At 43.7% G+C, this 17486-nt stretch overlaps 2 protein-coding genes across 4 annotated transcripts in view; one reads left to right on the top strand and one right to left on the bottom strand.

The window, feature by feature from the left end:
- Positions 1-3843: 3843 nt before the first annotated feature.
- On the bottom strand, positions 3844-15459 carry ECD (ecdysoneless cell cycle regulator). The gene is made up of 13 exons (XM_064464579.1): positions 15215-15459; positions 14710-14827; positions 14438-14525; positions 12617-12795; positions 11659-11851; positions 10637-10765; positions 10011-10136; positions 8946-9031; positions 8052-8158; positions 7010-7187; positions 5662-5729; positions 5313-5533; positions 3844-4711 (listed from the first exon to the last, which is right to left on the bottom strand). The coding sequence occupies exons 1-13, from the start codon at positions 15402-15404 to the stop codon at positions 4481-4483; spliced, it is 1914 nt and encodes a 637-aa protein (XP_064320649.1). The 5' UTR covers positions 15405-15459; the 3' UTR covers positions 3844-4480.
- The window catches only part of FAM149B1 (family with sequence similarity 149 member B1), a 16476-nt gene continuing 14440 nt past the window's right edge, over positions 15451-17486 (top strand). For all 3 annotated transcript variants that reach the window (XM_064464581.1, XM_064464582.1, XM_064464580.1), the window contains exons 1-2: positions 15451-15585; positions 17179-17283. In XM_064464581.1, the coding sequence (XP_064320651.1) occupies positions 15536-15585; positions 17179-17283 (155 nt within the window). In that variant the 5' untranslated portion in view covers positions 15451-15535. The remainder of the gene's footprint in view (positions 15586-17178; positions 17284-17486) is intronic.

Raw genomic sequence — 17486 nt, 5'->3', positions numbered from 1 at the left:
GCTGCTGTCAGTATATAGCATGGAGAATGCCTAGATTAAACTAGGTTATATTCCAACGCTAGAGCTGTATGGCCTGATAACCACAGGGAAGGTTAATAACCTTCACCAATTTAAAAAAAAAAAAAAAAAAAAGGTCTGATCTGAACTAATTTAGATTAACATCACCGCAGTCATTGGTTATCATTAATATCATTACTCCTTTTTCCCATCAAATTATAAAGTCTTTACTCGAAATACCTCATTTTCTACCTCCTACCTGCACAGTGGTCAAGCCACCTATGTATTTTTTCTGAATAAACTGAGCTTTACCTGCACATTAGTGGTGCTCTTCGCTTCCCATCCTTGTCTGCTTGCAAAATTGTGAATATCCATCTGGGAGCGTTGACCCACTTTTGGAGTAGGCTCTATTCCAAACAGCAATGCACACTTTACACAGGAGTAACACGCAATGCGATACTCTTCTGCCTCCATTAATTACTTTGCTTCTTAGCTCCAGTTTCACACCAGAAACCAGTAAGTTGTTCGTGATACCCTTTTCCATGACACTGCGCTCCACAAGGCAGCACGTGTTCCTGCATCTGCCTGTTGCTTCTATCCTATTTCAACAGGACAAGTTGTTACTGTAAGAATTCAAACACAAGATAAACTGAATCATGACCACAACAGCAATCTCAGTTATTTGCCCTGAAAGCAGTTTTGCAGTTCAATTAATTATCCACTGTTGGCACCTGCAGTCTGTAATACAAGACTTCTCCGTCCTCACGAGGTGGTGATCAGGCTCCTCAGCTGGTGACTGAGGAACACACTTGATGCACATCAACTAAGGTGATGTTTTAGGCTTCATGCCCCTGACCTTTTATATTCTTCAGCAATGAACTTTTTCCAATAGCTCTGTATTCTGCTGTTTAAGCCGAGAACCCCAACGGCCCTCCATGGTGCTATTTTCTTAGGGGAATAAACAGAGTTGGAAAAAGAAATAAATTTCCAGCTTAGACCTGCCAGAACAGATGCTCTCATGTTCCATTCCAAAGATGCAAATGGCAAGAAGGAGGGCAGCTGCTGCTGCAGCTTTTGCAGCATCCCAGGGGATCCTGAGGTGGTACAAAGGGCCTGCCCTGACTCCCGCTGCTATTAAAAGCAAAATCCAGTTTCTCATATGTGTTAGAGAAGGAGCTACAGCAGGAGCTGCGCAAACAGTCATGAAAAATGTTTTTCCACCACTGTAACTCACACATGCCCTGGGAATAACTGTTACTCCTATACTGCAGTGTTAGGAAGGAGAGGCAGGAGGCAAGTGTCGTGCAGGGAGGTGATCTCTCGTGGCAACAGAGGAGGCTGACATCCACTTAGATGGCAAGGAAGCTGAAAACAGTTTATTTGCAGGAGACTGATGCAAGGACAGGGACTTAAAATAGCACTGACACCAAACTGCACTTGAACACAGCTAGCTGTCATTAAATACTGTTCCTCCAGAGCCACACCTCCTCCCCACTGCCCAGGTAGGAGTTGGGCTCACGCTGAAAACACTGCTAGCCTGTGGGCTGCTGACTCCTGAGATGAACTGCACACAGAAGAAATAAAAACCCTTTTTCTTAGGCTCCTCACTATTCCATAAAGCTGGTCGGTGGAAAGAGTGGCAACAGCCGAACTGCCCAGGTGTTCAGAAGAGTTTTAACAAGTTAAAGGTCGCTGCTGTCCCCTTGGATTAGTTCTGATCTCATCTATGGAAGATGAAAGATCCATTATTTGTTTTCTTGCTTGAAACATACCAGTCAACAACTACGCCATTCAGAACTGGGGCTACAGGGTCAAGCCACAAACAAGCAAACTGCATTTCTGGGAAGGGTCAGAAGTTCTACGATGAACAAGGCTGTACGAAAGGCAGATGCTCAAGCGAGCAAAGTGAATAAATTGTGTTGGAATGCAGTTCTAGTTAAACTAATTTAGAATATAATGGACACTTTGATAGCAATCCATTGAAAGGGAACCACACTGCACTTGTCTTCCCTAATTAATTCCATCAGGCTTCCTTCACTAAAAACACTCTTTCAAAATTAAAAGCAGAAACGCCTCGTATGTTACTTCAAAGCAGTGGAAGGGGCAGCATGGAAATGCTTATTCTTCAATGGCAAATTCTCTTGTGAGCGATTCCAGAGTCCTGAAGGTCTCCACCATGAAGCTGCTAAACAAATGTAAATAGTTGGAATAAGTGCAGCCCCCAGAAATAACAGTCCAATTGATGGAAAAGTAAGATTATCCAAGAAGCAAGGTCAGCTGAAGTGCTTCCAAAAGAGCAGCTTTGTTCTGAACGTTAGCTTAGAAGTTTTCTTCACATACTACATTAGAAGAGCCCTTTGATCTATTTTGACATTTTGTATAGCACAGGCTGTAAGAGAGTTTAAACGTGATCATGTTGTTGAAACTGAATTATTTTTTTAAATATCTAAACTTGACATAACTACTAATTCGTGGAGAATATTATGTAGCTTCAGTGTTGATTACCTTCCCTGTTAAAGCATCAACCCTTTTTAAGGTTCAAGTACACCTGTTTTCCACCACTAACTGCTGGTTATCCTTGTCTGCTAGATTCAGGAACTTCTGTTACCCCAATGTTTCCAGCGTAGATTTGTCTAACTCAATCCCATTCCACCTCACCTCTCTGCAGTCCAAACTCCTTGAACTTCAGCAGCACCTTCATACTTCCGAATTCTTGTTGTCCATCTCTAATCCCTGTCCAACTTGCCAGGGCTGCCCCTGAACTGTTGATGAAGTAACTTATACGACATCTGTGGAGGACAAATGTGGAAGCAGCATAGTCGTCATACCCTTCATCCACATCCTTTCCATGCATTCACGTACAGAATCTCTGTATTTATGATACTGTAATGGAGGATTTTACAAGGTATTTCTCATCTGCAAAAACAAACAAAATTTTTTGAGAAAAAAAAAGAACCCCGTGATCATAGATCAGTAGGGAAGTCAGCAAGCAAGTATTCGTTGTATATGGTCGAGGTCTCATAAATTTCACTGAAACTATGCCAATGTGTGGCTTTCAAAGAATTTTCTGTGTATTGGTCAAACTCAGTTGGCATGGCAGTCAGGCACCGGAACCCATCACCCAACCAGTGTCCAAGTCCCACATGGAAACAACTTTTGCTACATTCTGCTTTGTCAGTTAAAATAATGCGAACACTTAACAAGCAAAAAAATTAAAACCAAGGTTTCAAGTAAATGGTCTCCAAACCTCAAGACTAATAACAACAACAATAATAATGATAATCTCATTTAAAACAATTAGGTATGCCTTCAGGATCAATCAGGCTTTTCTATCATTGAATACTATTTTCTAAATATGTTTAAAAAACCCAAACAAATAAAACCCAAAAACTCAACCAATGAGCTTCTTTTCTAGCAGTTAAGACACTTGATTAATTGTTGTGTGTAAGAAAAAAAAAAAAAAAGACTCAGAAGTCAATTCAGATCTGGCGGGACTGCATTCTTGCTGTCTGTAAATCAAGAATTTCGACATATTATATTTCAAATTTATCTTGTTTTATCTTGATTTTATTTATCTTGTAAGTCTTCATATGTAGAATAGATTTTTCATTCCATGCGAAAGCAACATGCTAACACCTCCTAGCTGCATTTTCACTGAAAAACAAAACTAAACCATTCAGACTGGGCTCGCATACAGCTACTGCTGGCACGATACCAACATTCAGCAATAATGGAATTCAAAAAATGCCCAATTATAAAAATGCTTTAACTCCAAGAAGATCTGATACTGCACTGAGGAAGTCAGGCATACCTTCAAAGGAAAAAAAAACAAAACATCTCCAGTAATCAAGTTGTATTTCTGCTTTTATTTAAATAAATTCAAAAAATACTTATAGCCAATATTTACATATTCAATCCAATTACTCTTCAAATCCTCCTGGTCAATGAAGAACAGATTCTTACAGTAATTATCAGGAGCTCTTACAATGAAGCATTGTACTTTTGGAAAAGCGATTAAGTGTCTGCTGAACATTTAACCAGCGTTCCCAAACCCACAAGAGAAAACTGCTTCTATAACGTGGTATTCCTCTATCTCCCCCTGAAGGCAGGAGCATTTTCAGAACACGAACTGCTTTCCAGATACTGAAACCACCTATTAACGGGTAAAAGGCATTTTAGAAATACGGCAAACTGGATCCTTGATTTGAAAAACTGAAGACAGGTTTTATAGTAAAAGTTCCATTCAAGTCACAATATCACTTTTCAGCTTTCTGAAAATGTGTTAGCACTGGAAAAATCCAATTTCTATCCAAGATGGTATCCAAACAGACGGCTTTTGCAAGTAAATTCACTTTGTGTCTTTAAAGTCACACATAACTAATGAGTAAGATGCTTTAAATTAAAACCTTTTGTCTCTTCCGCCAAATACTGCTAGTCTTTCTGTGCTTCATTTCTCAATCAGTCATGCCTTCTGACATGTCTTTTATTCTGTTGCTCCCTTTTTAGAGCCAGTACGATCTGCATTTTCAGGTAAATACACTCCCATGCTCTGCAAAATGTTAGAGGTGGGCCCTGCCAGTCCAGACTGAGCACTGTAGGATTCAAGCAGGTTAGCTACTAGGTTCATATCCACATCAACTGGCGTCAACTCAGCGTCTTCAGCTCCAGAATCAGGGCCAGTATTTTGAGACACAGCTGCATTAGCAGAACTTGCCTATAGTAAGTATAAAGAGAAAGTTTTATCAAATTGTATAAATGGGTTTAAAAAAAAAGACAAACCACAAAAGAAAAGAAACAAGGGAACAGTTCTGCAGCCAAAGTTCATTACGTTCCACAGTGTCTTGACAGACAGGAATTTAGTCACCAAATCCTCATGCCAGTTAAATATCATCACTTTCCATTAAACAGATTAAGTTCCAAGAGAAGGACAGAGAGGGTTACTGAGTCCTGGCTCAGCTTCCTACGGGAGGAATCTACTACAGATACTCAAGAAGTCAAGCTGCAGCTGCTTGCCTTATGACTAGAACAGGGTAAAATAGGGAAATTAAACTAAGTCTTGGAAACGATGTGCAAGTTAAAGCTTAGCTAAATTTTTTGTTTGCTTGTTTGTTTTTCAAAAAAATATACCATGGTGCAACTGCAGCACATTTTGCTTGCATGTGGGATTATTTGTTTTAATAATTAGTTAGCACGTGATCAGAAGACAGAAGTTTTTGATCATGTTACTCAGAATGACCAATTCTAGCATATATCCTGTTTCCCACTAAAGCTCTCAAAACTATTATGCTACAAACTAGAACTCAAGGCATACTTACCCCTTTCTTTTGGGTGGTGAAACTTTTACCAACGTTGGTGTGTGACAGTTCACGGTCCATCTCATTCATATATGACTTGAGACTGCCTATAAGCTCATTAGGCGATACCTTCTGGCCTTGCATTTCATTTTCAGCATCTAAGTCTTCATCATCCTCATCTGAGAAGTCAAACTCCTCCTCTTCATCCAGATCATCAGAATCCAGCTCTTCTGAGTCTTCCCCTATGTATTATTTTGTGTCAGTACAGATAGCAAACAAACCAGCACAGTGCCCACGGGTGATCAGAAAACCCAGGGAAGCCAAATAACCATGAGATATTCTGACAAAAGAAACAAAGAAGCCATCTTACCTAAAATTCTGTCTAATGCTTTTGTAAAAGAATCTACATCAAAGGTAACATGAGATTCATCAGATGACCTGAAATATAAAAATATTTTTAAATAAACAAAGCTTTTATGCTTGCAAGAGCCTGACACAGGCACAAACCATATAGCATACTGATTTCTCTCAAGCCTAGATTAAAGTTGGGACATTTGAACTGATGGTCTTGGAAGGGCTTAGAAGTCTGAGTCCTGTGTGAATTAGAAATGAAACAGCAAATGGAGGAATTCCTGGCATGAAAGAGAAAACCAACAACTTTGTTTCTTGTGGTCAAACAAAAATTGCACTGAAGGTGACCAAAATAAGCATGCCTGGATCCTCCTGGAACAAAGTGGTGGTGTTACACCTCAGACAAAGGTTTAAACAGCTGAGAATTTCTGAGGTCTCCTGCCCAGAAAGAACACTAAAGGCTTCATCCTGGTCTCTCTTAAGGCTCAGTGGTTTGCCTCTTTTTTTTTTTAACAACTGAAAGAACCTACATCATAACACAGATATTGACACTAATGCTAAGTTAAAAAGGATCAAATAGTTAAGAGCATAAATTGAGTAGCTAACTCCTTTTTTCTTAAAATTAAAGGCCTGTCCACACAACATTCACATGCACTTTCTTAACTCCAACAATTAATCTAGTGGCATTCTGCTGTTGCACAAATAGTTAAGTATCTTCAGTTAGCACTTCTCTTCTACTGCTGGCAACAACGAGAGGGATCCATGGTGATTCTTTTCTCTGCTTCTAGGTGTACAGTATGTGCTTCAGCAATGCAAAAACAAGCCCAGCATATTCAAAATACTAACCTATAGGAAACCTTAATACAGCTGTACCATAAAAAAATCAACACTCTTAATTCACAGAGACAGACTCCCTCAACTTACGTTTCATTTTTATTTCTGCACAGCCTCATCAGAAGAATCTTAGCAATCTGAACAGTTAGTCCTTCGTGGCAGAAAAATTTCAGCGCAAAGGAACTTGAGATGTACATTTAAATAACAGCACTAAGAACTACAGTAATGAACAACAGCAAGCCTTCAACTTAAAAGGGTTAAAAAAAAAAATCTTAAAAACCACAAAACTAAACTAAGTCAAGACTGCTGGAAAACAGCGCAGCTTCCAGTATTTTTACCTGCACCAGTGTCAGAGTGGTCCCAAATTGGTTTGAAAGCAACTACATATTCACTACTAACAGGGGCTCGTTTCAGGCCTCTGCTAAGTAGAACACTTTCAAACTTTGCTACTCTGCATTACAGAGTCAACCAAAGGGCAGCAGCAGAACAAAAACATGTTCCACACCAGACACCGGACTTAAAAATACTACTACCATGGCATTTCTGCTCCTTCATGCGTTGAGACTTTGGATACAAAAGCCTTCATGCTTTCAGCAACTGCTTCCAAGTCATATTTCTGCTCTTCCTCATTTGAGGAAGGAAGGGACTCATTTCTTGCCTCCTTCAGCATCTGATCTAGATCATCTGGTGTAATCTCCAGCCAACTGTCATCTGAAAGAATATAGGACATACTTGTTATTCTGCACAAGTCTGTTAGTCCGCAAGGCCCAATCCATACAGCTGAGAGTACCGCTTTCATTTCGTAGCTTATTTTTGCACTATTAAGTTTTAGTGCTGTACTAGATAACACAGGGGGTAAGGCAGTGAGAGGCTGAGGAGAGTTCAGATTTCATTTTACTACTTTAAAACTCTGCTTTATATGCAACTTCAAACTAGCAGATGTTGTTCTAGTCACAGATAATCCTTCTGCCACTAAATGAAGGAAGAAAAGGCTTATACTACAAAAGGGAGCACCAACCCAACCTTCAACTACAATTACTAACACTGAACATTGGATTTGTGTGCTACTGCATCATTCAGAAACACAGATGTGACCTGTAATGCACACCAGCAACCACTACATCTCTGTCAAATGAGTGAAAAAACCCTATTATATGAAGTTTATGTTGGTCTTATATTGGCCATCAGAGTAGTCCAGATGGTAATTACCTTTGTATTGTCAGTATTGGAATTGGTTTATTATTATAAAACATTTAAATACTTTCTGTCTGGTAGACATTTGCCACAAAGTACTTGATCTGGGGTAAGTGTACACGGTGTTACTGATCAAGTGGCATCAAACCAAAAACTGGATTGCATATCCTGCCAATCCACAGCCCTAAGCTTTGTGGCTTATACAAATGAACTGGTTGCCTAAATCTTAAATGACAGCCCATGAATCACACCTCTAGCAGTCACAGGATAGGAGACAGACTAAGCAGGTACAGAGAGTGGTATAGCGCTGTGAACATTCACCCTCTCCCCCTACAATTAACCATTTGTGAGAGGAACAGCCCACCCCCCTATCCTGCTCACCATCCTCTGGAGGAAGACAAGCTGCTTCTCTCTCCAACTGCTTCAAATCAATGGTTGTTGTCTCTAGCAGTGTCAAGATTTCATCACCTGGGCTCACTTCAACAGAGCTAGAAGAAAAAAAAAGTTCAATTTACCGAAACAGATTTTTCCTAGCATTACAATGCCAATGGCATCACCCACTCTACATGCAGGTTTTCACTCAAATTCCTCATTACTCCTTCTGTGTAAATACATCAAAAAGATAAATGAATTTGGGGGCAGTACCAGAATACTACACAGGTAGTATTAGCCAAAACAAGACAGTCAATTGCTGTAGTTCCTTGTTGATGGCTCCCAAGCCCACTTCTCATGTTTCCTTTGTTCCTTATATTCATTTTGTCTTGGTAAACATTAGGATTGCCAGTTCCCAAACAGCATGGACTGGAAAATCAAGCAACTAACATTCAAGATACTATGAGCTGGCAAACCCTCAGATATTTTTGTTATGATTTATTTTTTGGATTTGATCTTTTGGAGAAATCTGGTGGCAGCTGCCTTTCTTGAGTAAAGGAGACAGACTGCTCTGTACTCATTATTCACTGGGACTGCTTTTCAGTGAAACTTTTAAACACTTTCTATAGCCAACCAACCAAATGATGCTTTTCAGTCACCTCTTAACCCACTTGGAATAGCTTAGCATTTTAAAAAAACAATATAAATAGTTACTCAAGCAGTAACTTCTACTAATAGAGTACTCTGGAGGAATTAATACCCATATGTCCTAGCCACAGCACCTATGTGAAGTGTACAAGCGATAAAAGGCTTCAGGTTTTTTGTAATAAGTGTTAAAAAAGGTAAGTTAAAGCGCTTGTAGGTACTGTGTATGATTACTGATGAATTTCAAGTAGCTCTTACCTTTCTGGCTTGGTAACAGATTGCTGGAAGTAATCTTCTGCCATATGCAACAGTTCCAAGTACTTAGCAGATCCTTCCATTTCTCCCTATTTAATGCAAGTCACAAATATGACTAAACAATTCTCCCTCCCCTTCCTTTTCACAGTCAGGCTTCATAACGATGGCTATTTGTCACATAGGAATTTAGTGCTGAGAAGATCAAAACAAGTAATACTGCTTTGCCATGTGTTCTTGGAAGAGAATATAGGAAATGGGCATAAGGTGTTGTCACAGTCAAACCCGAATTGAAGTCTTACGCTGCAACATCATGTGGCTACATGAAAACCAATCAAAGACAATGCTATGATCTCCCCAACGGGGGATTTACCATGCTCAGGTTACAATTTTACACAAATAGTGAATGAATGAATCGCTTGGTGTTTGGGACTTATCCACAGAAGTGGCGTTGCAGTACTGTGAGAGTATTTCCCTTTTCCTGTATTTAAAAGATGTTAACCTAAGCATTCCGACTGAGTTGTCCAATTTTATAACCTTCAAATAAGCAGTCAATTATGTCCAATTTATAAATTTCAAATAAGTAGTCAAAGGCATATTTAAAAAAAACCCAACAAACAAACAAAAAACCCAAAACTGAACCCCACAAAAACCACACAAAGTAAAAAATACACTTACATGGGCCCAAATGGCTCCATGGCTGTTACGTATAGATCTTTAAGAATACTTAATTCTAGAGGCATGCAAATGAAACATAGAACAGTGAAAACAGTTATCCTGACACCCAACCGTATTGTGGTTTCCTTTATTCAAGTATATTTCCCCTTTCTTTAGATGAATGAATTCAGCCCCAAATCCTGCTTTTTCCTTTTTGATTTCCAAAAGAGATAAATTAATTTCAAAGGAGAACAAACTGCACACATCTCCTTTGAAGACATTCATTTTCCATGGGCAGAAGCATTAGATTTCTTGCCCTGCTGTAACTACTTACACAAGTTCAAGAGCTAAACATGTTTCTCCCAGAATGTTTAAAAGACACACATGTGCACACGCAGAGACACACAACTTCACCTTGAAATAATTTTTGTCCTTCAGGCTGCTGAGGAATCTCTCCCACAGGGGACCGCTTAACACATTTCTCTTGGAATCAGGAGGTACTTTACTGCACTTGGAGCACAAAATTTCAAAGCCGTGAGCCTGTATGAGAGATGCAACAAGAGGTTCTCAAGATGTGACAAATTTAAGCATACCTTTAAATGACTGCATAAAGAACTGACTATCATTAAGCTCCTGCTGATGCCATTTGAGAAGGAGGTGCCAAACCCAATTGTATGTCAGTTAGCAGTATCTCGCTTTGGAAGTTGGAATCTTTCCTTCTGCAGCAATAATGGATCATTTTGACCTTGCAAAGTTCCTCTACATGGGCAAAGCAACAAAGAAGACAAGTCTATAGTGCATAAACTACTCCTCACATAAGCGTGAAGACTTTACCTGTATTTATAATCTATGGAAGCACAAGAGTGCTCTATTCTGTAAAAGAAAACTCCCATGATACTGTACTTCCAGTAGAATGGTAACTCCAAATTTGCTCGCATTTTTCTGTACAAGCAGGCAACTTACAAGCAAAGAGCCATTTCTCAGACATATGTAAACAAGGAAACTAAAGACTGAGTACAAAATGCATAAAAAGTAATTACCAGTTTCATGCCCAGTTCATAGGCTTTGTACTGAGGGTGAGATGGGGGGGGCAGCGTGTATCCACTGCGTCTATCCGGAACAAACTTCTGTTGCATCAGCTGTGCATATAAGCACTTTGTGAAAGTAACCTGAAAAAGCCAGAGCAAAAGAAAACACTCACTGCAGCATGACTGTGTTGGGGACAGGCATCAACTCTGCAGCAGTCTCATCTAAATTCTGTTTTAAAGCACCCATACTACAGACAATACCTGAGATTGTACTTAAAATACATCTTAGATACATTTGCCTAAGATGTGTTGCTTTTCAGCTCTTACAAAGTATATTCCAAGTTGACATCTCTAATAAACATGAACTTCATTCAGTCTAAATTCATTAAAAAATCCTCAGTATTCGTGCCAACAAGGTATATTTTGAAAAATGTAAGGCTTCTTTTCAACTAATGAAACCAAAGCTGAGATTTCAAAAACAGCCTAGAAGTCTACAGTTTGACTCTGAAGCTTATTTTCAGGAACCTAGGGGTATAAACTGCAATGCAAACATATCAGATACAACACTGCTTGGAAAATGCTCATAAAACACTTCATAAAATAGCCTTCACAGAGCTGTGTACACACACCTGTGAAAAGCCTTGGAATGAATAGCTAGGGGTAGTTAGGAGCAACTTCTTATGTTGGCTGGCAGTGCAGTCAAACTGTTCTGATCACAGAACTAGATCAATTTACTCAGGAAGTTTTTCTAGCAGAGGAACCTCTGATTCAGCAGTAAAGAGGTGAAATCAGAGGATTTCAGAAACACTTATCTCATGATTAGCCATTTGAAAGTTTAGCCACTTCAATCTGAAGGCAGAAAAGCTATTAATGTAATGAACTGGAAATTCATGTCTAGTATCAAAATAAAAAAATAAATCAGAAAACACGCTATTTTAAAAATTAGGTCCATGTATTTGTATCACTTGACCACAGAACCTCCATCAGTTACAGAACCTAATTAAGTGACAAGTTGCATCACAAGGATCACTTACTATAGTCATCACACGCTCGCCTGGAGGGAAAGTTTGAAAAGAGCGACACGCTCGTAAATCTACAGGATCTCGCAGGTAAAACGCCTGGACTGCTGCAGCCACCAACGAAGGGCGCTGTCTCAGCACTGCCACAATGCCTGCTGGAAGGTAGCAGTGGGCTCGGTGAAATGAGGCCTGAATTTTCTCAGGATACCTGTATCATACAATAGCAGCATACTGTATTAAGTGTATTGCAAGCCCAAATCACTCCTTTTTAATTATTCTTCCCTTTTTCTCTTTAATATTAATCTATACTATGGGCCAAGTGCTAGAAGATTATTCTAAACTAAAGTTAAACTCAGCTAATCTAACACCTGGAATGTCTGTTTATATATCTATGTGTATATATACACACACATATATAGAAATATACCTGGCTAATAAAAACTTAATCCCCACAGTGGTAAGAGGGATCACTGTGAACTTGACTAACATGTCCAGCTATACAGTATCCTTCACCACATTCAGTGTAGAAGTCATCTGGCTCACGCTGTCAAATCCTTGCAAAAAATAACGTGCAGCGCTGAACACGCTCGTGACAAGCTGACACTCTGAAAAGCATGCTGGTTCTACATTTTAGTTTGCAACTCTCTTTCTCTCTCCCATCCCTACAAGGGGCTCTGAAAGGCTTACAGAACTTTCAGATTTTTCAGTACAAGAAGGACATGAAGGAAGAATAACTTGTCGTTGTCAGGTGGGGCATCATAGCAGTGAACCACTTTCGGAGCCCCCAGATCGCAGTACAGTGTACAGGACATTCACCCCCCTCTTCAAAAGAATGCCACAGAAAAACCTCTCACTGGTGAAAAGGAAGCAACTTTATCACATCTAACAGGAAAATGATTGACTACAAGAAAGTACCCCAGACAGCCCAGAATCAAAACTTAATGTTGCAGACCAAAATAAAACACCCACATACCCGCTGATACGTTTGTATACTGCTGTTCGAATGGGTTCTGCGGCCAGGAACTCCTCCGAGCGGCTGGATAACAGCGTTAATGCCTGCGTGAGGGTTAGACTGGCAGCAGAGAGGTCGCATTCCTGCTCTTGAGTCTCTGACAGTGGAATGATGTGCAGTTCTCCTTTGTAAAAGAACACCTGGCAGACAGTAACATTGTCATCAGATGGGATAAGAACAGTCACACACTAAGCAATGCACAAAATTGCATTTAATATATGAATGTATTTGTTTAAACACAGAAAATACTGAAGTACAAATAGAAAAATAATACAGAAAACAGCTGGGGTGTGGGGTTCTGTGTTTTGGTAGGGATTTTTGTTGTTGTTTTTTAAATGGGAGATAAGGTAAATACAGATAACCCGTAAATAAAGCCCCCCTATTTTAACTGCAACAAGTTTGGTCAAATATATCTTGTTTCCTTATTAACACTAATACCAAAAGTTTCTCTTCAACTAGAGATTTGCTTCAGGAGAATCAGACAGCATAAGATAACTGCTGAAGAATAGGACAGGGACTAAAAAACATTATTTCAGGGGCTACACGTGACCTCTGTTGGTTCCTGATCCTATAAAACTAATTGAATGTAACATTACCAACTCTCTCACTCTGTCTGTTCATTCAAATGGAAGGAAAATACAGCGCTGATAGTCTAGACACAGGTTTGCAAATAATTTTTGTGCCCTTTTCCTCCTCTTTTCTTTTTAAGGGTCTTTTGGTAGGGAAAGAAAAATTAAACAAATCTTTGGTAATGAAAGAATAAGTTCTTTCCATTTAAATCCATTGCCAAGAAACTCAGTGACGTAACTCCTAGTAATCATCCACAGCGAGGTGATCTGGCTGCAGAGTCTGGGTGAAAGAGTCCACTGACTCACTCAGCTGTGCCAGACCCAGTCTGTCTCCTTGTAGAGTCAGCCATGCTCCAGTCTTGAGCATTCCCCAGTTGGAGGGCAGCAAGCCCTCATGCCTAAGCACCCGAGAATATAGTAGAAAAAAATCCAAGTGGCTACCACAGAGCTAGAAAGCTGAGATGGATCCAAGAGTGCTCCTGAGGAGAGCAATATGGTATGCTTGTATTACACTGCCAAATGCATTCCACAGTTCCCATGTTATCCAAGCTTTCTCTGCACTCCAACAACCTAGAAAATGGAAAGCTGGCCAAACTTACTAACTTTATAGATCAATCAATAGCATGACAGCTTCACTGTCTGCACTATGGAACAACTGGTTTATGTGCAAGAGTCAGATCTAGCTGAACAACACAGACTCACAGCCTAGCAGGCAGGTCTGTAGTCTCCATAGTTCTGCCAGTCTCCGTAGTTTTGCCATTAGTATAAGAACATATCAATATAAGAACACTGTCTTTCTTCCATCAACAAACCAATTCTAGAAGAACCACTCGGTAACGCTAACAATTTCCAGGTATCCCTACAGCAGTTTCTCAGGGCACACTCACTCTACGTAGCATTCTGCAAGACCACACAGAGCAGAATCGCATATCAGAGGTTTCCTAGTGGTTATGCCTCTCATTCAACATCCACAGCAAGCATAAAGAAGCTGATTAAAATCAGAATGAAAACAGACTGCTGAAAAAAGCCATGCTGTTAAGTAAAACAAGCCTTGAGCCCTGACCAGAAGTTTCTTCACTAGTAACGGACAGATAGCACTCTGTATTGTCAGTGGCAGACCACTTGGCTAGATAGAGGTGTAAGAGGAAGCTCAAAACCGGTAAGTAAAAGGCCACTATGAGTCTCTTGCCAATTGGTACGAAGTTTCACTCACCCTGTTGTCACTATTCTCAGGATTCAGCCACTTTGGGAGAAAATCAGCTGCTTCTATCAAGAGAAACTCCCCATCGTTGTCATCAACGCTGGACAAGGAGAAAGCAGTTTCTTACTAGGGTAAGTCTCGCACAGCACAGTAACGCATGCTTCTAAATGCATATCTGCTTTTTTTAAATACAAAGATATGACTTTCTGTCAGCCCCTGTCAGGGTGCCCTGCAGCACCCCCGCCCGAACCGCTGGGCCCCGCCACTTCGGTCGAGGCCGCTACCTGGCCGCCAGCCCCGGGAACTCCCTGGTGATCTCCCGGAGGAGGTAGACGATGAACCACTCGTCCTCCACGTTATCCCCGAACAGCGTGGTGCCGCCGAGGTGCGCCGGCGTCTCGCCTGGCCGGGGGGCAGAGAGAGGAGAGGCGGCTCAGCGCCCCGCCAAGCGTCCACGCTTCCCTCCCGCCGCGCTCCCCCTCACAACCCCCGCTTCCCTCCCGCCGCACTCCCCCTCACAACCCCCGCTTCCCGCCCGCCGCACTCCCCCTCACAACCCCCGCTTCCCTCCCGCCGCGCTCCCCCTCACAGCCCCCGCTTCCCGCCCGCCGCGCTCCCCCTCACAACCCCCGCTTCCCTCCCGCCGCGCTCCCCCTCACAACCCCCGCTTCCCTCCCGCCGCACTCCCCCTCACAACCCCCGCTTCCCGCCCGCCGCGCTCCCCCTCACAGCCCCCGCTTCCCTCCCGCCCGCCGGGCTCCCCGAACAGCCCCGTTCCCCGGGGCTCACCCCGCGGCGGCAGGTAGCGCAGGCGGAAGGGCTGCTGTTGCCAGATGTAGGCGGCCAGGAGGGGCGCGAAGCGCACCGCGATCCCCTCAGCGCAGCGGCGCAGCAGCGCCTCGCCGCCCACCGCCGCCGCCACGAAAAGGCGGTAGCGCACGGCGTCCTCCGCCGGAGCGGCCCGCCCGATCCCCTCCATGGCGCCGGCCCGGGCCCAGCGCCCCCGAGCGGGGCCGAGCCGGACGGCGACGCTCCGCCTCCCCGGGGGTGGGACATGGCCATGGCGGCCGCGGGACGGCAGCGGGCGGCGGCGGCGCGGCGGAGCCGGGGATGATCTCGCGATACGCGCGGAAGCCGGTGCCCGCCGGTGCTCTGGAGATGTGAGTCCCCGCCACCTCCCCCCCCGGTCCCCGCCGCCCCGGCCCCCGCCCCTGGGCCTGCCCGGCCGCATCATCCCCTCGGCCGGAACACCGGGCCTGTCCCTAGGCAGGGGGCGCGGGGGGCCGGGGCGGCGGGCGCAGGTTGCCCGCGGCGGCGGGGCGGGCTCGGCGCGGAGCTGTAGGGCTGCCCCGCCGTTACCGCCCCGCCACGGCGGCCCGCGGCCGGCCCCGCTGCCTCAGGGGGCGGCCCCGCTGCCTCGGAGAGCGGCCGCGGCGGCCACGGAGCATTCTCGTCGCTTGAGGAATGCAGGTGTGAGAGTCTGATTAAATCCTCCTCTTGTCTGGTGTTTTTGACACGGGAGGTAAACGATGTCCAGGGGCTTTTCCGGAGGGGTGAGAGGTTTAGACAAATACCTAGGATTCGGTAGTGAGTTGCTTTTTGTTCCTGCATTGGTGCCTCTCTCTGTCTCCCAACTACTGCGACTTCTCTTGTCCTTCTTTCCTAGACATCTAAACTATGACAAAACACAAACCTAGCAAACGCTATTTCTCCTAACTTGCCTCTGCATGGTTTGGTGGCTACTTGTGTTCTATTTAGTTTAGTTCTCTAGTTTAACAAGGACAAGTGCCGGATTTTGCACTGGGGCGCGGCAGCCCTGGATGCACAGGCAGCCCGGGGAGCGAGGGGCTGGGGAGCAGCTCTGCAGGGACCTGGGGGCTCTGGCCGACGGCAAGTTGAACGTGAGCCCCCAGCGTGCCCTGGCAGCCCCGAGGGCCAGCTGTGCCCTGGGGGGCACCGAGCCCTGCATCGCAGCCGGGCGAGGGGGGGGATTGTCCCGCTCTGCCCCGCGCTGGGGCGGCCTCACCTCGAGCGCTGCGGGCAGCGCTGGGCACCGCAGGACACTGAGGGTATAAAGGTACTGGAGAGTGTCCAGAGAAGGGCCACGGAGCCGGGGAAGGGTTTAGAGGGGAAACGGTACGAGGAGCGGCTGAAGTCCCTTGGGTTGTTCAGCTGGAGCAGAGGAGGCCGAGGGCAGCCTCATGGCGCTCTGCAGCCCCCTCCCGAGGGGAGGAGGAGGGGCAGGGCTGGTCTCTGCTCTCTGGTGACCAGTGATGGGACCCGAGGGAACGGCAGGGAGATGGGCCAGGGGAGGGTTAGGCTGGGTATTAGGGAAAGGCTCTTACCCCAGAGGGTTGTCCTGTGCAGGGACAGGAGTTGGGCTTGATGATTGTGGGTCCCTTCCAACTCAGGGCATTCTATGATTCTATTTGATTACAGATCTCCTACAGGGACGATGACATTGTATCTGCTTTTAGAGAGCTGTAGATCAATTCACTAAAGCATTTTAACTTTAAAGGAAACACTGATTTCTAAGCAAAGACCTTTAACTCCATGTTTAGCCTAGAGTTAGTTTTGATGCCTTAATTCTAAAGCTTTGGTAACAAGAATTAGCCTTCTAATAATAATAAATTAACTATGCTATGCCAATTAGTGCATTCCTTGAAAAGCAGGGAAAAAAATGCCTGTAAAGCTTGGCAGCTCTGTAGATATTTATTCTTTTAAGTAATATCAAGTTCCACTTCTTGTTTCAGACAGGGACTTCCAAAACATGCCTTGCGGCACCATCCACTGCCAGAGCCACGAGCTGCGGTGTGCCCAGCCACAGCCACGGCTGAAAACCACGGCAAGATCCCAAGGTACTTGTTATAGCATGAGATGAATCTTTGTCTGGAGACAATGGCAAAACTGGGCACCTTTGTGTTGAGTTACCTTTGCGAAGTAATCTAGTCTGTAGGCTTAGGCTTTACCTCACATCTGTGTCATTTCAGAACACGTCTGTCCTATTTTGGAAATAATAAGTGTGTGGCTGTCTTCAGTTCCCAGCTCACAAATAGCCTGG

Source organism: Phalacrocorax carbo, chromosome 13 (genome assembly GCF_963921805.1).
Source record: "Phalacrocorax carbo chromosome 13, bPhaCar2.1, whole genome shotgun sequence".
NCBI classification, from domain to species: domain Eukaryota; kingdom Metazoa; phylum Chordata; class Aves; order Suliformes; family Phalacrocoracidae; genus Phalacrocorax; species Phalacrocorax carbo.
The sequence above is the reverse complement of the archived record's forward strand: the minus strand, read 5'-3'. Positions and strand labels throughout refer to the sequence as shown.

What these genes read in the sequence shown, in the direction of transcription:
- ECD (XM_064464579.1), bottom strand. Translation starts at nt 15,404, where the DNA reads ATGGAGGGGATCGGGCGGGCCGCTCCGGCGGAGGACGCCGTGCGCTAC. An exon ending in CTGAGAATAGTGACAACAGG is followed by an intron (nt 12,796 to 14,437) that starts GTGAGTGAAACT and finishes ACTGTCTGCCAG; the next exon opens with GTGTTCTTTTACAAAGGAGA. An exon ending in TTGTCTTCCTCCAGAGGATG is followed by an intron (nt 7,188 to 8,051) that starts GTGAGCAGGATA and finishes ATATTCTTTCAG; the next exon opens with ATGACAGTTGGCTGGAGATT.